Raw genomic sequence first — 21532 nt, forward strand, 5'->3', positions numbered from 1 at the left:
ATAAAGACCAAAATATTTTTAGAAGGAAGATCATAAGTGCCAGTTCTTGCATCTGTATAAGTACTATCTGAGCAAGGAAAAAAAATATCAGAAACAAAATATGTATGTCTGACTATTATGGCAGTCTGTCTGTCTCAGCAAAATATAATCTGTGTTATGCGCATACATCATGGCATTTGTCTTAGCAAAAGGACTGGTCATGGCTGTTGAAAATTTTGTCTGCTTATAATCACAAAGTTGAAAGAATAGAGGCAGCGAAGACATGCAGAAGCATTGTAGAATTCTAGGGGATGTTCATATTAGAAATTAGGTCTGGTACTAAGAAGTTTATCACAGCAGCACCTGGGAGCTTCAAAATTTGTGTCAGAAGTTGGCACAGCTCATTTTTTGTCTGCATTAACTATGGTCAGCTGTTTCTGTCTTGATGGAGCCACTTTGTCACATGATCGAGAGAAATGTCCATTGCTTTGATTCCATTTACTGTTTGACATTTACCTACTTGAATGAGTGTTATTGATTGAGTTGCCTTTCATTATACGGTATCATGAAGGCAACTGGATTAGCTGTGTCGTTCATGTTAAAGGCATTTCTGTGACACATTCTGTGCTAGTCATTGCTGTACTTTATGAAAAGATTATCATTCAGGGGATGTGAAGGATGGAATGACTTAAAGGTCCTGCATGATTTAGATCAAGTTGCCCTGGGGCGAAAGTGTATCAACAAAATTTGGGCATTTGTTTCTGGAAAGTATGTGTGTCCAATCGTTGCAATGTTTCATGCTCAAGTGCACATCGGTTTGGTCAGGCTTTTAACTCTCTCCATACGAATGGCGAAAGAGACGACGTTAATAGCGTTTCACCCCATTTACCATCATCAAAATATTGCAAGCGGAAGGCGCTTATACTGAAGAGGTGAATGTTGACAAAGAATACCACAATACTGACGACGGAAGCTAAAGGTTGGGTCATTCAGACACCCACTGGGACATCCGAGGGGTCTGTGTAGAGGAGAAGAGAGGAGTGGCCGTACTGAGTGAGTTAAGATTGCATCCCACAATTACTGAACAATGGGGGGAAAAAGGACGTCTTACCAATAATATGCTTTGCTGCATATGAATGACAGAATACACTTAATATACAGGTAATTATTTACTGTTATATTCTTGTAAAATGCCATGTTACTGATGGCATTTTACAAGAACATAACGGTAAATAATTACCTGTATATTAAGTGTATTCTGTCATTCATGTTACTGATGGTGAGCAAACCACAAAACAAAAACCAACCCTCCAAAAAATCAGAATAAAATCATCCAGATTTGGGCCAGTGATGGTGATTAAAAAAAATTAATTGGATTTATCCAAAGTCGTCAAGAGTTTGGCTTCTTGCACCCCCGAATTCTCACATTTCAGAAACATTTGCCCCCCCTTTTTGTATGCTAAAAACCTCTATTCCTTTTAGTTTAAACCCAACAGCACAATCGCTGTATTGGACAATGTAGATTTTTTTTATTTATTTTTTAAATGTACCAGTTTTGGTGTTAGTACAAATGACATTTCAGAAATGTGTTTCAAGTGCAGAAAATAGTGAGTGAACAAGGTAGCATTGTGTATAATCTTACTGAGTATCAAATATGTAAAAGAAATGTTTGAAGTTAAGGAATGTAACCAGCAAAATTATTACAAAGAAACAGAAAAGAAAGAAATAAAAAGATGTACATAGCTGTGTGTGTATGTATACTGCACTTGGGACCAATACATAAAATCATGAAAGTTATGTAAATATGAGTAATAGCTGTGGATAAAATGATGATTGTGAATGTGTATAGAATTATGCAATTTGCTTAAAGGCATTGCTAGTTTTAAGATTTAGAAGAACAACAAACCTTTCCTGAAACTTCTTTGTGCAAGTGGTACTGTCTGTATTTATGGAAGTGTTGACAGTTTTAAATTGGAAGGGATATCATGGTCAGGTTGAAAGCAAAAATAAAAATGTTCTGTTTGGAGCATATTTTACGCTTAGATAATTACAGAGTTTCTAGTTGTGGTGAGCAAGTATTAGTTGAGACGGTCACATTTCTTTTGTGGATGTTGTTTTAAATTACTCTGGGTGTTGTGTTGTTTTTTTCAGTTGTCTTTATGCAAGAGAGTAGACAAGATCATTTTGAATGTGATGTTCCCATGCAAGGACTATCTTGCTTTTGTTTCCAGTGTTTCGATGAGAGCATAGTAGTCCTTGTCAAGGGTACCGCTAAATATAACTGCATGAATGAACTGGTTAACAGTTACACATGTATTGGTATAATTATTTTTTTGGTTTGTCCCCAATGGAACAAGATTTTTATGATTTATGGAACCAGACTGGTTTGCCATGCAGTATTCTCTTTCAGTTCCCGTGATTGTAAGAGACATCACAGCCCGTTATTGTATGAATTACCACATGCATTAAAAGAAACAGTGACTTGTTCTGGGGATTCATATTGTCATTTTTATCAAGATTTTATTGAGTATATATACATTTGTTGGCGAGATGTTCTTGTTCAAACTTTCATTTTTGGGAGGGGGGAGGGGTGAAAATAATGTTTTGAAAATCATCTGTACTGCACATTCCTGTCCTTGCAACACTGTATAAATTGCGCTGAACGGTGCTGGTATATATAGTATAGCATCATTCATACCTTTCTTTCTTTCTTCATTGTTCTTGTGGAGTCTAATTATCTTCTCCCATATCTGTAATGTGGTGGTGCCACTTTCACTGTTGCTCGATGTCAGATGGGGAAAGCTTGCATGTGTTCAGGAAAAATTGTGTATATTTTCAGTGATTGGAAAGAATGAGCATGTGTACAATAAATTATTTTCAATAAAAATGTAAAAGCGCCCAAAGTCAGCCTGATAAAGATGGACAAACTGCAAAAACAAAAGAAGAAAAAAAAGCCATGTGCATGTCATGAAGCACAAATAACCCAAACTTAAAAGGCATTATACAAAACAAAAATTACAAATTGTGAACATGTCCTCCTCTCACACTGTTGGTGAAATCTTGCACTGTGACGAGATGGGCTTTGTCCACGATCCTGATCGTGATCCACGATCAGGGGAAACAACTGGTGCAAAGCCCAGATCTGGCCCTTTGGTCCATTTTTGAATGCACGAATGTATTACTCAAACTGCCCACATCAAAGTTAGATGCTGCACTCTGAGCAATCATTTTAGAAAGCCACAGCATGTATGTTCCAGAGCCAGCCCTGAAATCCATTTCCAAATACTTTTCCCAGTCCCCCCCCCCCCCAAAAAAAAAATCTTTTCATTTCTTCACAGCAATGTGTAACCAAAAGTGTGTAAGCAGAAAGAGTATACAATCGTCCAAAGTCACATACCTGGATGACTTTTGGTGTGAGGGTACATTTTCACATGTGAAGAAAGCCTTAACACCAAACTTTATTTTCAGACTGGCCATTCTCAATTTGTTTTCTCAAAATATGAATGGCTAACCTTGTGATTGTGCCTGGTTTGGATCAGTCACTTACTTCGGAATTTACAATCAGACCAGAACAGTTTTTTCCTCCTGACCATTAAGGAAACTAGCAAACGCTCAGAAAACAACAGCAATTTTCGATTCTGCAATTTTTTTTTTTTTTACACGAAATTTTGAAACTGCTTGCTGAACTGATTTTTTCAAGCTCATCACTGTTTCTTGGTATTAAAAATGCTCAAAGTGGACCAAACGTCTACCATAACATGAGGGTATACAGGCCTTGTCACTGTATGAAAACTGGACATCAACATGACAGAATACAAACCTACAGTCATTGTATGAAAACTATACATTAACATTGGGAAATACAGGCCAAGTCAATGTATGGACATGGGGAAAAACAGGCCATAAACATGGGGGAATACAGTTCTATCACAGAATGAGAACTGGACATCAACATGTGGGAATACAGACCTTGTCACAGCATCTAACTCGAATGACTCAAGAGCCATGACAGTTTTACCTCTCATTCCCCCCTCCCCCCCCCTTTTTTTTGTGGGTGTCCAGCCGTTTTCCTGCCTGCATACATCTATCTATCCACTGGTGAGAACATGCTTTCTGTTAAGTCTGTGTCATTTGTCTTTCTTCTTTTTGAACTGGCCAGGTGTGACCTCAAAGCCTTTGTACTGGGGGAATTTGCCTGGAACAGAACGAGATCAGTTCAAATATCCACACACATAGCACCTGTGTAGCATATACAGAGATGCCAACCCCTGTCCAGCGTTTGTAGGAACAATCAGGAAATTTGGTAGGAACATTCTGAATATGGTAGGAACACTAGGACTCCAAGCCACATCAGCAAACATACAATCTACAAGGCATACAAACACTCCATGGCTTATTCCTCTGGGCACAGAGGTTGTTTGACCGAGATACAACTCGGTTCAGCCACGTTCTCTCTTGCTCAGGCAAATGATTATGCTGACTGATCCACTCAATGCTGTTTCAGTATAAACATGCACGCGATTCACTGAGCATCATCGCGTGAGATTAGGGTTAATAGTGACTGCCCTGGCCTCCTGATCGATTGGTCTAGAGCGTCTGGGTAATGTTATGACAGGAAAGTATGTGACCATGCTATGAAGTCGAAAATGAACTTGTTGGAGCAATTTTGATGATGTAATTTCGGAACAAACTGTGACTGAGTGTAACAAAATACAGCGAAACTGTAACAGCTGGCATCTCTGCATATTCACGCAAAGTTAATTCCCACCCACTGTTACAGCTATCTCAGCATTTCAAGAGCTCTCACACTTGCACTACAAAATACAGTTTCAACTGTGTTGTTCACTTTTTAAACACACATGAAGCTTGGTCTTTACCTGGTGATTGCCAGTTTTTGCCAATGTGCATTTTTTTCCCTTCTTTTCCATCCTGAGTTGCAACAACACTAGGGCAATTAATACACACTATTTACTACCCTAGTAATTTCACCAAATGAATAATTCTTCGGACCTCTGTGAATATTCATCAATCGAAAGAACCAGATCACTAATGCTTCCTTTCTTAACTGTGGCAGATTAGGTTCAGTACAATTATGTGTAAACTGTAATTTTAAAAACAAAACAAAACACACAGACACACAAGAGTAACTTGAAACTGGAGTATGGCTGTCTAAACAGCCAAGTAAAAACAGTCAGATGCACGGGACCCCAGCACAAACTACACACCTGAGCCTGTTCTTATTAAGTTACTTATATAGTGAAGACTATCACACATAAACCACACATAAATGACCATCAAAATACCATGTTTTCAAACTTCTCCCCCCTGACCCCCTGCAAAGTCTGCAGAAAGTTCAATTCCAGTTCCTTCTGTTAATTTACACCCATCCACATACATATGGACAAACAAATCCAAGAGAGAGAGAGAGAGAGAGCACTTCAGAACAAATCCAAGAGAGCGAGCAAGACAGCACTTCAGAACAGTAACTGTTAATCATTCACTTACTTTTGAAAGAATCTTCAGTGACAGTTTCTGTGTAGGACTGGTCTGCCTCACCCTCACCCTCAGGGCTGTTTGCCTGAAACAAGATCCACTGGTCAGTGCAAGTAAAAACAGTGGCCCAATTTTACTTTGCACCAGGAAAACCAAAATTTACAAGGTCTTGGAAACACCAAGAACTGTCTGCTCACTCGCATACCCCTTTGAGTAATCTGAATAGCAGTCATTTGGATGAGACCATAAACTAAGTCCCATGTACAGCATACATTTGGTGCACACTAAAAACCCACAGCAACACAAAGAGTGTCCCTGGCAAAATTCTGAAGAAAAGTCCACTGATATACTTTTTTATGTGTGTGTGTGATTGATACCTGACCGAATGACACAGGAAACAAATAATGAGCTCGTAAATGCAACTCTACTCAGGCAGGCAAGCAGCCTGTTGAGTGAATGACTTGGTCTTTGTGAAGACTAGAGAAAGGAGCTTTATAAGTATCAGTAATGATGATAATATTTTAGAGCCTTTAAGAAACACCCCCCCCCCCCCCACGCCTACGCCCCCCCCAAAAAGAAATTTGGTTAAAAATCTTTTTGCACCTATCATGCTTGATTTAATCTTGAACTTGCCGTGCCTGAGGCCTCATTCAAGGCCTGTTCACTGTCAGGATTTAAATACTTCTGCATGCCTGGCGGTTCAGGTAATAGCAATCTAGGTAGGCATGACTCAGTTTTGACAGATGTGGGACATACATTTTCACAGAAAAGTGTGCACACTGTAATTGGAACAGGTTTGAACCTTTTGTTGGAATGTATTGTGAAAAGACTGGTAAAAGAGTTGCCCCCCCCCCTCCCCTACCTCCCATGACCCCCCAAAAAAGAAAGAAGAAAAAAAAGGAAGCATTATAAAAATGACCAGATAAGGAATGATGCCCCAAACTAGAAAAGGGAGTGGCCAGCCTCAGCATCCAAGGACCTCGAAGCAACCCCAGTGGGACTTAAAGATGAGTCTGCATCTTATCTCCATAAAACAACCAATATCTCTCAAATTGTACCTGACCATATTCAAGGGGCATGAAAACGTTTCTGTCAAAAACCTGAAGTTTTTTTATTTTTATTTTGTTGCATTATGTCAACACCAACTTGACCAAGGCCAATGTTTTCGGAAAATATGTTTACATTTTTTTCTAAAATGTGTAAATAATTTAGTGCCAAAAACTGAGCACCCTTGGAACGAGTTAATGCATATAATGCACCATGCAAACATTGCTGTATTTGTATTTCTCTTTTTGTCACAACAGATTTCTCTGTATGAAATTCGGGCTGCTCTCCCCAGGGGGAGCGCATCGCTACACTACAGCGCCACCCTTTTTAAAAAAAATATTTTTCTCTGCCTGCAATTTTATTTGTTTTCCTATCGAATTGGATTTTTCTACAGAATTTTTCCAGGGACAACCTTTTTGTTGCTGTGGGTTCTTTTATGTGCGCTAAATGCATGCTGCACACGGGACCTCGGTTTATCGTCTCATCCGAAAGACTAGCGTCCAGACCATCACTCAAGGTCTTGTGGAGGGTGAGAAAATACTGCCAGTGTGATTCAAACCAGTGCGCTCAGATTCTCTCACTTCCTATGCGGACGCATTACCTCTACGCCATCACTCCACCATTGATTGCCCCGATTCTGTAAAGATTCTGAATCATTAAGGTCTTTGAGAATAAGTGAAATTACCCCTCAAATGTCAAAACACAAAGGGAAATTTTTTTTACTAATTTGAAACAGAGGAGGGACTGAAAATTAATCTGGTAAGGAATTTCAGAAATATATAAGGAAGAAGATGAATATAAAAATGACATGGATTATGATTCACTGACAAAATGTGTGTCATGTCTTACCATGCCCTCCTTATCTTCCAGCTCTTTGGCCCTTCTCTGTGTTCTCACCATCATGGCATAATTTCGGTCCAGTTCCTGTCAAAATAACCCCCCAAAAAAAGTTTCAACATTTGTACACACCTGCAAAGCATCAGTCAAATGTAACTTAACTTCCCTGTCATGGCAAATCAGATCTGAATTCCAAACAAAATCATTCCTATTACTCACCATTTATTGCAGTCTTCACATCTTGTAACTGTATGACCAGTTATGAAGATTCTTGGATCATGATTATTATTCAGTGATCATAAACGATTTGTGGTGCAATGTGGACAATTATAAAACCTAAAGATTGTATAAATCCAAGGGTGTACATCCACATGGACGACAACAGGACAAATGTCCTGACCTACCAAAACATAATCAGACGTTTATCCTCTCTTTATACCGAGATGGGACATTGAAACGAAAAGGTCACTTTTTCCATGTCAAGTCTAAAGCTGTTAATCAGCTAAGATAAAATGAACAAGGTGTTATTACTCAATACGTTACAAAATAAGAGACTTGTGTAAAAGAAAAAAAAAACACATTCTGATGCTCCATGACCTGCATGCAACTGAGGCCACAAAAGAGAGACAGAGAGAGAGAGAGAGAGAGAGAGAGAGAAAGGAAAAAAAAAGAGACTTGTGTATTTTATATTTAAAGAAACTTCAATGTGTGTAAATGAAAATGAAGTCTTGAAAACGAATACGAAATTTAGTCTTGAAAATGAATAATTTGAAGTTTTGAAAATAAAGCATATATTCTTTTTTTCTCTCCATCTGACATTTAGTCTGGGCACTGTTCCATATGTGTGAAAACAAAATGCTTTGAAAACCATTTTGTTTGCAACTGACAGTTAAAGTATTTAAATTTAATACAGTTCAACAAAATATGATCGTGCTTTATGTCCTTAAATGCTTTTTATTTTTAATATTTATTGCACACATGAATGTTAACCACTCATTACATTCTTGGCGCTTTTTCCCCCGGCACATTTGACAGTTCTATTGAGGTAAAATTCGTTGATATCTCTATTATATGGTTTGATTTTGCTAAATGTACAGTTGTCATGCTTGTTAATATTGACAGCAAAGCACTGTTTATGGAAATTTTACTCTTTCAATCAATCAGTTTCTGTATCAAGGTGTCGAAGCATGCAGACTGATCCAGTAATCAAATCCACATGTTTCCATCAGTTTTCATTTCTCATGAAGTGGATTCAAGTCATAGGTTTCATTGTCAGATTACAGAAATGAAACTGACAAATGCGAGCAAAGCTGAAGCATTGTAAGTCACATATCATGCGGATGTATCTATTTTTAGACAATCCACATGGGTGACATCTGCTGTGTCTGTTCCATGTGAAATCTGTGTTTCATGCAGATATTTTTTTCAACTGCTAAAAAATATACTCTGCATGCTCAGATTTAGGTAAAGTTTATACTCTGTGACAAAGGGACTTGTGTTGAACTCAAAACAGGCAAAAAATATTGAAAGCAATTAAAGCTGATGACAGAGGTTGGGAAAATACAATGGCGATGGAAGAAGGCAATACTGCTATACCCCTACATCTTTTAACTGTTAAAGAATAAACTTTGCATGCCCCAATTTATACCGTGACACAGAGATTTGTATACAACTGAAAAACAGGCAAAATATGTTTTGAAGCAAATGAAGTCAGAAAAAAGGTGGTATTAGGGAAAAAGCAATGGTTACAGAAGTAGACTTCTTTGCTATAACCCTACAATTCTAACTGCTAAAAATATTCTTAACACGCTCCAGTTTTCGTGAACTTTATACCATGTGACAAAGGGACTTGTATCAAACTTAAAACAGGCAAAATATATTCAAAGGTTGTTGAAACCAATGAAAATGGTGATGACAGGGAAAAAGCAATGGTTACATAAGTAGGCAATCATGCTATACCCCTACAGTTTTTAACTGCTAAATAAAATATACCCAGCATATGTCGATTTCAGTAAACTTTATACCATGTGACAATCTTTGCAAAGTGACATGTATAAAACTCAACAATGGCAAAAAAATGTTTTAAGAAATATACTTTGCATGCTCCGATTCAGGTAAAATTTTTACCACATGACTAAAGGACTCATACAACTCAAGACAGGCAAAAAATGTCTCAAAGCAACTGAAATCAATGAAAATGGCAATGGTTGGGAAAAAAAATAATCATCAATGAAGAAGGCATTTCTGCTATACATACATCTCTAAACGGTAGGGAAAGAAGTAATAGTTCACAAAGTCGCCAGTCCTGCTATGCTAATATCCCTACAAAAATTATTTGGCATGCTCAAATTTTGGTAAACTTTATGCCTTGTGAAAAAGGGAAATGTATAGAACACGGAACAAGCAAATTTTGTTCAAATGCTATTTCAGTATTTGCTTACAAAGGAGGTATATTTTGATGAAATGTGCCCAGACAAATTCTGTTAAAATCTGATCTGGATTAAACAAAAGTGAATGATATCTGACCAATTCCTATTCTTTCCCATCATTCCTGTTGACAAGCATTCTTTCCCATTTGAAGACATTCGACAATTAACAGTTTTCAAGACTTCCGGCAACAAACTTAAAAATAAATGTACAGGACAGTGACCTCATAGTATCAGGATCAGTATCAGTAGTAGCTCACTGTGTTCAGACAAATCCATACATATACACTACACCACATCTGCCAAGCAGATGCCTGACCAGCAACGTAACCCAACACACTTAGGCCTTGAAAAAAAAAAAAAAAAGAAGAAGAAAAAGAAAAAGCAGCAGTAAATGAACATAAAAAGAAAGATGAAAAGGTAATGGGACATATGATATTTTGTCCTCTTCAGGAGTAAAATGATCTGACATTCTGAACTCTTATCAGTCTATATCTGATATCCAGCGCCAATGTACACCCCTGTGAAAAAAAAAAAGGGGTGGGGGGTGAGGGGGGTGGGGGGGAGGGGGGGAGGGGAGGGGAGGGAGGGGAGGGTGGGAGGGGATAATACAAAGTCTATTTAATGGCATCAGACTTACATGACTGTTGTTCCTGTTAATCTTATTTTTCTAAATTTCTAAGAAACAGATTACAACAATCATTTTCTTCTTTTGATCTTTTGAGATGAAGAATATGACAAGGACATTATAATATGTAGATTGATTCTTGAAAAAACGAAAAATGAAGAAAAAGAAAAGAAAAAAGAAAGCTCAGCCACAAAGTACATAATATTCTTACAACATACCTCTTGTGAAGGTGGAATGTTCCGTCTTCTTCGAAGCCAGGCTGTAAAATAAAATTTATCTTATTTCTTCATTCCATCATGTTCATGCATTATTTTAGGTTCTCAAAACATGCATGCCCAGAGAGTTTGCAAGCACATTGTTTCTAATTGTTAGAGTTAGACAAAAAAAATTCTAAATGCTTGGATATCTTTAACAAAATGACAAATTTCTAATTGTTTGGATGTTTGAAATACAAATAACCCTTAACCTATTCACTGCCAGAGAAATTTCAATGAAAATGGGAAAAATTAACAAATAATTCTACAGACTCCATTTTTTTTTAATAAAAAGTATACAAACCACATGCTGTTTTTTCTGAACCTTTCTATTGGAGGCAATTTTGAAACTGTGGGATGTACATAAATGATTTTGAGCTGGTTGAACTACAAAATACATTAAGCTGCGTAGTTTTACATTTCTTGATACATGAAACACACCTATTATCATTGTGTATGTTTAAAAAACAAACAAAAAAACCTAAACAACAACAACAACAAAAAAGCATGCCAACAACACCAGCAACAACCCCACCCCCCACCCCCCAAAAAACACACCACCCACCAAATGAAGTCCTAGCAGCCAAAAGGGACAAGGTGTGCCTGAATTAAAATAATCAAAACCATCAAACAGCAAGATTTTGGAGCAAGTCCCTAAATCCAGGCCCCCTTTCACTAACTCCCCATTTCATTCTTTGGTGGCTCTTCAACTTGGGGAAGCCCTCTCCCTGGGCAAAGCAGACTGAATTTCACAGAGAAATATGTTGTGATGAAAATACATCTTTTGCTTCTTACTTCCTTGTCCCTTGACTATCGTGCTGATGGACTCTGTGTGTGTGTGTGTGTGTGTGTGTGCGCGCGCGCGCGCGCATGTGCATGCATGCATGTGTGTGTGTGCGTGGATAACTTCAGCAAAGGAAGTAATAAATATTGTGAACAGAATAGGGGTGAAAACCACAGAACTCAAGGGCTCTCCATTCAGACTTGCAACTGTCAAATGTAACTGAAAATTTTTTCACTGAATCACTGGGGAGTAAAAATCTAAATATGAAGCCAGTAATGTTTCATATTTTTGTGTGTGAAATAACTGCTTGATGTGCAATGTGAAAGATATTGTAATATTTCAAATTCTTTCTTTTTTTAACCACTAAAAAAGCCCAAAGCTTTGACTCTCCAATCATTCACTACAACCACCAAGCCGATTTTACGAAAAACGAAATGAAAATCCTGAAGTGGAATTCTTTATTTAAACATTTTCCCCCTAAACTAGAACTGGTGGATAGAAGCTGCATGTTGAGAATTTACTGATTAAAAGAATAAAATCAGTTACACTCGATTACTTACCATCCCATTCTGGTGGTACGTCTGGAATAAACTGAGGGTCTTCCTGACCCCGCGCCTCCACCCAGCGAGAACCTCTCCGACTTGTACCGTCTGACACAACCACAAATATATTCAGGTCTGAATAATGGCAAAACATTATCATTATTATTATTATTATTATTGTTATCATCATCATTCATATTGATACTTATATATAACATCTATCTTTATATAACATCTATCTTTGGTCAGAGACCAAGCTGTAAAGCACTTTACACAGTCATTTGTACAACAGGCTGCCTACGTGGGTAGAGCTGACTGACAGCTTATCTTTAGATGCTCATTGTTTCCTGCATCATTCTGTCAGGCTTCAGGCGTCATACTTACTGGTATATAAAACATGAACATATTTATAAAAAGAGTCTCTTGAATCTGCATGCAGAAAAAAGTCCTTATCTGCATGATTATGTCCCAGAGAGACTCATAATCCATGCACTTTTCTATTAACAGTTGGGTAATCTGGTTTCACACAGGAGTAAATTTTCAGTAAACTGCTCCTGACTGCTACTAATTCAATGTGTCTGGTACACAATGAAATACTTGTTCCCAATAATGTTCAGTGCTTTCTGCTTTGGAGGGCTGACAAAAAGCCCAAGTATAACTTTGTACTCCCAAGATCCTATTACAGTATTACATCATTAGGTGTAGGCTTTAACACTTGCAATGCCAAGCCTATTTTATGTTCAGTGACAACTATGTGCCAAGGTATTTGTGGCGACAGAGGGTAATAATTAAAAAAAAAATTCTAGCATACAAATTATAAACCTATCTATATAGTTTTCTGAAAGGAAAATTGAACACACTATGATTATCCAGAAACAATAATTTATAATGAAATTGTGACTTGAAAATTCCAATGACACAGATAATAATAATAATAATAATAATATAAATAATAGATACTTATATAGCACATTATCCAGAAATCTGCTCTCGCTGCTTTACAAAAACACTTTTGTTAATATAACATATTACATGAATGTTACATACACACATCAAAATGTGACTAAACACACACACACACATATGCATACATACATTTTAACATACATGTGTACCTAACAGCTACCCTCAACACATATGCACACAAATACATAAACACAAATGTGTGTGCGCACACACATACACACACACGCTACACATTCATATACATGCATGTAGTTATGTAAACATACATATATGTATAAACACAGTCAAGCACAGTTTCAGTTTCAGTAGCTCAAGGAGGCGTCACTGCGTTCGGACAAATCCATATAAGCTACACCACATCTGCCAAGCAGATGCCTGACCAGCAGCGTAACCCAACGCGCTTAGTCAGGCCTTGAGAAAAAAAAAAAAAGAAAAGAAAAAAAAAAGGTGAATAAATAATAGATACGCTTACATAAATAAATAAATAATAATTATGATATAAAAAAGGTAGTAGTAATGGTAATAAAAAAAAGATTAAAAAAAAGACAACAATGATGGTAAATAAGCAAATAAATGTAAAACATGAAGACACACATTCACACATACACCCACACATGCATAACAGATATGCACCAAACATGCAGTTTCACAGTTATGAAAGCACAGTCAACTACATATAAACGTACATGAGCTCCAACACACAAACACACACACACACACACCACACATTACCCTGCACCTCCTCTACCCCCCTCCTCTGCACACTCATTTCTGGTCTATGTATCGCAGCTTCCACGGCACACACACACACACGCACACACACACACACAAACGCTTACTTGAACAAGCACACACACACACGCCCATATCTCCCACCCCCAACCCCACACACATATATACAAGCACAGCTAACACAAAGGAAGTGGACCTGCCACAACTGAAGTTATTGCTGAGGGAAAAGGTGAGTTTTAAGACGAGATTTAAAAGATGCAAGGAAATCAGAATGATGGATGGTATCAGGGAGCTTGTTCCACGTCTCTGGCGATTGAACAGAAAACGATGTGTCCAATAGTCTTACTTCTGATGTGAGGAATACTGAGAAGTCGAGTATCAGAGGAAGAACGGAGCTGGTGAGACACAGTTTAGATATGGAGGAGTTCAGAAAGATACTTGGGGACAGATCTGTTAACTGCAGAAAAGGTCAGAGTGCATAGCTTATAGTCTATTCGATCAGAAACAGGTAACCAGTGGAGAGACTGAAGGAGAGGAGAAACATGGTCAAATTTAGAAGCTCTGCAAATGAGTCTGGCAGATGAGAATCTCTGTCCTGGGGCACTCAAGATGTTAATCACATGAGTTATATAGACATGGACATTTCCAGTAACTAATGCACATATACACACATGTTCTTGCTATATTTGGAGGGGGGGAAATCGATTCCAGATCACCAAATGTCCAGAAATGATCCATGGGTTCTGAGATGATAAACAAAAATAAAATAAAATAAAAAAATCTGACAATTTGCATGACCTTTAATGCCAGCCCTGTTCTGAGTCTCACTGTTACCTTAATTTCAATTTTCCCTCCATGTCCATGCTTGTGGTCAGTCTGCAGTGACCACAGCAACTGTAACTGTCAGAGACAAGCATGCATGGAAACTGTCTTCACTCCACGATGGGGTCTTATGGCTCTATAACTGGGCGTAATCAATAGGGGGCTTAGTACAGGTGGTGTCCTGCGTGAATTGAATAAAAAAAAAGGCACTACTGAACACCACCTAAGTGACTCAGGAGAAGAGCATGGTCTTCTCTGGTATATGTGGCCCTCCTGCACTTTAATTGATAGTCTGCCAACTGTTTTCATTAGGACTGTTGCGCACTTGTAAGCCACCTGAATGTAGCTGTGTATGGGATGTCAAACAAGAATGGCTTTAGAGTATTGTTACTGAAACAATGCAGAAACAAAGGGGCGCCCATGCATCATGTTAGAAATAGTCTACTATACAGTCATGAAATAAATTAAAAAAGACCCACAAATCATTTATTTACTTATGATTTGTGGATATATACTATATCCTTTTATATCGTACATCCCAATTAAGCTTTCCATTACATATATTAAATCTTTATAACAATTGACAGTGCTCCACTTAAAAGATAATAGTTACTCGGAATAAACTGTGGGGAAGGGGAAATAAAAGAACATTTTTCTGAGATTTGACCAATCCTATCAATTTCAACGTTTTTGTCCCAGCTACCACTTGAAATGATCTTTCAGACATATCTTAACTGTTTTATCAGAAACACACACATTCGCACACACACACACACACACCTTGTTGGCCATGCACACATGAGCGCATGCACACGCACACACACACACACAGAGGCTCGCGAGCGCACGTACACACACACGGTTACAGAACTTACACACACGCTCGTACACAGAAAATAGAAAAAAACACACAAAAAACCCTCACACACAAAAAACAGAGAAAATAATTGACAAAATATTACATTCTTTCTTTTTTGAGTATCAATATTTCCAGAGAAGATTTTCTAAATATTTTATTTTATTTTATGTAACACATGTTACTTGAGTAAACAATCCAACGAAACGAAAGGTGAAGGCTGGTCTGCTTTCACATTCACCCTACCTGCTTCTGCCTCATAGTATGTATTGCCCAGATGGTCTTCTCCAACAATCCTAGCATTTTTTGGACGAGGAGCAAAGATTCCTCGGAATATTCTGCTAAACAATCCTCCTGCTCGTGACATTCTTTGATCATGAAACTTCGCAGGTTGAAATGACTTTCACGGGCAGCACGCGGTGTTCACCGGATGTTTAACTCTTTCGGGGTGGATACAGTTCATGGTATTGATTGGTTCTTCCTAGTCCAGCCTATCAAATATAGACCAATCAAAATCGTTAGATTTGTGTACTCGGTGAACATCAATACCACTTGCTATCGTCTGCTCGTGGGAAGCACATTGACGAAACACGCAATATTCTGGGATAATGTGTGCTGATTTGGGCCGAAGTTGATGCAGAACTGGAACGCATTTACCCAGTCTGTGCGCGTGGAGTGATTTCACATCACAATTCCAGCAGAACGCACGACTGCAATGTCAACGAAGACAAACAGGATGAACAATTATCACAGGCCAGTGAGAAGCAGTAAACGCTCTTCCAGTTCTTGTTCAAGCAGCCGTGGAGATTCGCCAAGATCAGACTTTATAAAAAGACGACATAAAGACAGACGCCGATCCAGATCCCCTAGCAATAGCTACAATTCTAAAATGTATTCTGATGTGGACGGGAAGCATAGAGAAAAGCATGGCAGTTCAAGAGATAATGGTGAGAAACATTCTTCGATGCTCAACCCCATCTCGGCGGAAGGCAGTGGATACGGTGATGATTTTGGAAACGCTGTAAGTTGGAAACCCTCTATGGGTGTAAATGTTTAAGTTATATTTTGTTTGTTTGAATATTTTGTATTTTCTTTTGTGTAACAGAAATTAAATGTTTTGATACACTTATTTTTGCCAGGGTGGCAAACCTCTGACCAGCTCCAAACAACAGCAAACTACCCTACCCACCCCACCCAGACCCCCTCCCCACAAATCCTCCTAATCCTGTTAAACTTCGAACTAATTAAAACAGCCCACTCGGAACCACCCTCCGGAAAAGAATTTGTGTAGCAGATTCATCAGTTCAAATCTTAATTTTAATAAATTCATTAAAGAGTTTTATGCAATGCCTCTTAGGTACTGCTCATTCATTTAACAAGATTTATTATGCTACTGACACATACAACCCAAGAGTATTCACATCTCTATTCATGCCTGCACGCTCTTCAAATACTAACTAGGTAACTAACCCAAGAACTACTTTAATATATAAAAATCAAAAAGACCGATTTTTTGAGTGAACTTGATTGTTTTCAAGTTGTCTTAGTTTGCACTCCCCGTATCCCACACCCATCCCTCACTCCAGCTGGCCCCCCTCAATGTTTAAATAATGGCATGAATTATGTTTTGTTTTACACATGTTTTTCTCACTAGTATTTACCTCAATCTTATGCTTTTTACTCATGGTGCTATTGAACCAGCCTAAAAAGCATTCCAAACCCTACCTCCAAGATCTCTTCTACAGTGAAACTTGCTGCTTTTATAAATATACAAGTTTTTAAGCTATGTTAAATTTTGATACAAGTCGATGTTGGCTACCCATCCAAAAGAAGAAGAAGAAGAGTTTTTTTCCCTAGTGTTTTCACAAGGGAAGACACAGATAATGTTCCCCATTTAGAATCTGCCTCAAGATCAGATGGTATTACATTAAATGGTATTATTACAACTCCAAAAGCAGTTGAAAATAAGCTTATGAATCTTAACCCAAATAAGGCAGATGGACCTGATGGTAGTTTTGAAAGCAGCTCATAAAGAATTATCAGTTCCATTATCTCTTATATTTAATAAATCATTAGAGAAAGGCAGGTTTTATGCAGCATCCCCCAAGGAAGTGTACTAGGCCCCATTCTATTTACAACATTTATTAATGACCTACTGGACACACAGACACACACACACACACACACACACACACACACACAGATAGTTCACACTCTCTTCGTGCCGTGGGCACTGCTCCTTGCAGAAAGCACTGAGGTAAATACCAAGACTGGTAAAATATAAAAATATCAAAAAAGACAGGCTCTTCATGATGGTGCACTTGTAGGTCGGTTGTTAGTTGTTTTAAGTCTGGCCAGCTTCCCCACCGGCCACCCCACGCCCCCACTGCCCCTTCACTCCAGCTGCCCCCACGCCCCTCAATGTAATAGAGTGTGAGTTGAATTATGTTATTGTTTTGCACGCAGCATGTTTTTATTTGCCCAGTTTTACCTGATTTTACCCGACCTTTACTCACTGGCTGCTATTGAACCAGCCAGTAAAGCTTTTACTTCTGTACCCTTGCCTGAAGAAGCTGTTTTTACAGTGAAAATTTACTGCTTTTTAAGAATACAAGTTTTAAGACATGAAGAGCCTACTGTTGTTGATATATATATATATATATATATATATATATATATATATATATATATATATACATAATTTTATGGTTAATCAAAATTTTAACAGGACCGTTGGAATAATTAAGACTTGTCAATGTCTCCTCAAGCATGTATGTGCAACACACAAATAAGGACTGAGGGGACTTTTTTTTCTTTTTTCTTTTTTTTGAGAGGAGAGAGCTGGGAATAGGAAGGGTCTGGATGTGGGGGTAGCAGCAATGATTGCCCAGTTTATTATTCTGATTATTATATGCAGGATTTATTTCATTTTTATAGACCATTAACCTGCTGGCCATTATTTTTACTCCTGTTTTGACTGTTTTTACCCTTATGAGAGATGTGTTTGGATTTCTAAGTCTTCATGTATGTATAATAATAGATAGTCAGATTCATTTCACTACATGTTTTGCATGGGGTCAATGTCACCGAATGGTTAAAGAAAAAGATTGTCAAATTAAAAAAGAAAAACACCCAGAAAACCATGGTCTTAGAATGAAGTACAGTATACATGTAACTCATCACTTTAAGTGATTATAAACTTTTTTTTTTTTGGTTTGATATTGACCCCTGTGAAGTATTTGTCTTATCTATAGCCAGCAGGAAGTAGCAGTGATCAGAAGTCAAACCCTCCTGCTAAATGTGACAGATCTTATCAACCAGCTAAGCAACATCGCTCTGGTAAAAAGAACTCCCGTCACCCTCAAGGCAAGAATGGTAAAGCCAAGAAACTCCCTTGGGTGCCACCACCTCTTCCTGAACATTTGCGGCCAGTTCCACAAGTGACGAAAGTGGTGTTCCCAGCCAGGAGCTCATTTTGTCCGCTGCTGCAGAACCAGTTCCAGAATGATGGGAGCTTCCTGGAAGTGTTCCGTCAGCGAATGGAGGCTGCCCATGCTTCGAAGCAGTCTGAAGAGATGAGTCTGAGGTCTATGGAAAACAACCTGGCTACTCCAGTGAATGAGCCTGTTGTAAGTTGTGTATGGGGGCAAGGCTATCTCTGTCTCTCTAGCTTTGTGTGTGTGTGTGTGTGTGTGTGTGTGTGTGTGTCCCAGTGTGTGTGTGTGTGTGTGTGTTCATGTGCATGTGTGAGTGTAAGAGTGTGTGCATGTGTGTGTGTGCATGTGTATGTGTAAGAGTGTGTGTGTGTGTGTGTGTGTGTGTGTGTGTGTGTGTGTGTGTGTGTGTGTGCATGCATGTGCTTGTGTGAGCCTGTTGTGTGTTGTGAACGGGGGCAAGACTATCTCTGCCTCTCACTTTGTGTCTGTGTGTCTGTGTGTGCATTCACTCATGCTTGCATTGGTGCATACATGTGTGCAAGTTTATGCGAGCAGATGTGGGTGAAGACAGGCCATGATTTTAACACTGACAGGATCACTGTTTCTTATTTTAGTTATGATTTCCTTTCAATGATTGTGTCAAAAATGGAAGATATGATAAACTGTGCATGGTATCACTTGTATATATTTTTAACTCTTTTTTTAAAAGAAGGTATACATTTTTTTAAAATGTGATCATCCACTGTATATTTAACATTATATTGACCATAAAAAGGAATGCAGAGGTTCTAGTGTTGCTTTTTTTCAGGTGACCAAACGTAGAATGACCAAACCATTGAAGACTGGCATGGTGCAAAAACCAAAGAAGAGAGTAGATGCCTGTGTAAGTCATTATCTTTTTTTTTTCCTGATTCATACATATGGAATATTTTATTTATAACGACAAGACAACATAGACAGGGAAACCGAATAAGTAAATAAAGTTGATGTCTTGTAAAGTACTTGAAACTTGGGTTAAGACCAGTACCAGCGGAGGGGCAGCAGAGGAAAAAAAAAAAGCCTCACTTGGAAGCGAGTGTCCATGTATTTTATAGTCCCATATACAGACCAGGATTTGCACTTCCTCATCCACAAGACCTTGAGTGGCGGTCTGGATGCTATTCTTTCAGATGAGATGATAAAACTTAAATCCTGTGTGCAACATGCACTTAGCACACATAATACACAGCAACACAGATTGCCCCAGGCAAAACTCCACAGAAAAATCTTTGATAGAAAAACAAATACACTGGCCGACAGAAAAAAAAAAGAAGAAAAAAAAAAGACACTGTATTGTGGGAGTGCAACCCAAATTTCACACAGATTTACTTGTGAGAAAAATCGATAGATACAAATACAAGAGAAAAGACAACTCTGTAAACATCAGAAACTGAAGAGGGTGGTTGAGTTGGCTGTTTCAGGACCCAGAAGCCAAAGACAAAGACTCGTGGTCCCTGTACATGAAAGAAGTGCAGAAGTATCGTGCCAACAAGTGCATCAACAGCGAAGCCTGTCGACCATTGATGAAGTGAAATGCACCGATGCGATCAATGGAAGACGGGACGGCAGTTTTGGCAGACGGAAAAGGCAAATGGATTTGATGACTTTTGTGATAATTTTTGTTCTGTATTTGCAGGTTTCCAGCTATATATTGCTGTGATCTGATCCTCGTGAACAAATTTGATCAATATATTGGTGGCAAATGCTTCATGCATGTATTTGGTAACAACTTTCTGACTGTGGAAATGACAATTTTGGTGGCAAGTTCTTCAGGTGGGTTTACTTATAAGTGTGTGATTAAGATTCTGGGGGGATAGGAGTAGAGGGTAATGGATGATTATTTAGTAGTTTTCTCTCTTCCAGTTATTTTCTTAGTTTATTTGCTTGCAGGGTTATTTTTGTTTTTGTTTTTTATTATGTGTACTGATACATTGAAATGCTTACTTATACTATAAGTATTAGACTAGATCATTGCTTATGATTTGAGGAGAAAAAAAAGTGTTTAACTTCATGGCCAGCCTAGTATATGTTAAATTGAATTAAGTCTGTGAGAAATGGTTATTAATCATTCATTATCTCTTCTCTGAAACACAAAGTATTCTGCATACAATTTTTGCTTATGGCTGTAATGTGTAGCTCATGTTTAGGTCATATTGTTAATCTGAATTCAAATGTTTGAAAACTTTTTGCATGCAATACATACACTGCCTGTTGTATGGTTCTGACAGCAAAATATTAAATAAAATCATTTTTGCATCAGTCTCATGTGTTTTCATATTTCAGGTGGTTTGGTTGTATTGAGAGAACTAAACTAAAGCAACTTGTTGTAAACAAATGTCATATGGTTCTAAGAATTCTTGTGTGTGCATGCTCACACACACACACACACACACACACAAAACAAAAAAAACGTCTTGCAGGCAAAACATTTTTTTTTCTCTTTCTCCTTTCGTTAAGAAAAAAACACCACTTACCATAAAACACTGTTCCAGAATCAGTCTGTACCATGCTACAATAACAAAAAACGCATAACAAAACAAAATTATCAAACCCTCCTCAGGAGTGTGGCCGCCTGGCAATCTAACATCGATGGTTCCCTGCGGACTGCCGACGCTGGAACTGTGACGGACGAACCCGGGTGTGGACGTGTATGGGGGAATCTAAATGAGTGGTGTGGGAGTAATGCCACT

At 38.2% G+C, this 21532-nt stretch overlaps 2 protein-coding genes across 3 annotated transcripts; one reads left to right on the top strand and one right to left on the bottom strand.

Moving 5' to 3' along the window:
- Window positions 1-10: 10 nt before the first annotated feature.
- On the bottom strand, window positions 11-15806 carry LOC143279734 (NADH dehydrogenase [ubiquinone] 1 alpha subcomplex assembly factor 2-like). Its single transcript, XM_076583859.1, has 6 exons — window positions 15613-15806; window positions 12009-12098; window positions 10629-10669; window positions 7369-7443; window positions 5485-5557; window positions 11-4174 (listed from the first exon to the last, which is right to left on the bottom strand). Exons 1-6 carry the CDS (start codon window positions 15731-15733, stop codon window positions 4107-4109), a joined length of 468 nt encoding a protein of 155 aa, XP_076439974.1. The 5' UTR covers window positions 15734-15806; the 3' UTR covers window positions 11-4106.
- An 89-nt stretch (window positions 15807-15895) lies between these two features.
- Window positions 15896-21062, top strand: LOC143279733 (telomerase RNA component interacting RNase-like). 2 transcript variants are annotated; one of them, XM_076583856.1, is made up of 4 exons: window positions 15896-16387; window positions 18621-18995; window positions 19612-19686; window positions 20264-21062. In XM_076583856.1, exons 1-4 carry the CDS (start codon window positions 16082-16084, stop codon window positions 20372-20374), a joined length of 867 nt encoding a protein of 288 aa, XP_076439971.1. In that variant the 5' UTR covers window positions 15896-16081; the 3' UTR covers window positions 20375-21062. The 2 variants fall into 2 exon arrangements, with proteins under 2 accessions (XP_076439971.1, XP_076439972.1); XM_076583857.1 differs by having other exon boundaries at window positions 15907-16387; window positions 18674-18995.
- The last annotated feature ends 470 nt before the right edge of the window (window positions 21063-21532 follow it).

This window comes from Babylonia areolata, chromosome 3 (genome assembly GCF_041734735.1).
Source record: "Babylonia areolata isolate BAREFJ2019XMU chromosome 3, ASM4173473v1, whole genome shotgun sequence".
Classification (NCBI taxonomy): domain Eukaryota; kingdom Metazoa; phylum Mollusca; class Gastropoda; order Neogastropoda; family Buccinidae; genus Babylonia; species Babylonia areolata.

Excerpts from the sequence above, each read along its gene's own strand:
- LOC143279734 (XM_076583859.1), bottom strand. The coding sequence starts at position 15,733 with ATGTCACGAGCAGGAGGATTGTTTAGCAGAATATTCCGAGGAATCTTT. Across the intron at positions 10,670-12,008 it reads CGTACCACCAGAATGGGATG|CCTGGCTTCGAAGAAGACGG; the intron begins GTAAGTAATCGA and ends TTTATTTTACAG. Across the intron at positions 4,175-5,484 it reads CACTGAAGATTCTTTCAAAA|GCAAATTCCCCCAGTACAAA; the intron begins GTAAGTGAATGA and ends GTTCTGTTCCAG.
- LOC143279733 (XM_076583856.1), top strand. The coding sequence starts at position 16,082 with ATGTCAACGAAGACAAACAGGATGAACAATTATCACAGGCCAGTGAGA. Across the intron at positions 18,996-19,611 it reads CTCCAGTGAATGAGCCTGTT|GTGACCAAACGTAGAATGAC; the intron begins GTAAGTTGTGTA and ends GCTTTTTTTCAG. Across the intron at positions 19,687-20,263 it reads AGAAGAGAGTAGATGCCTGT|GACCCAGAAGCCAAAGACAA; the intron begins GTAAGTCATTAT and ends TGGCTGTTTCAG.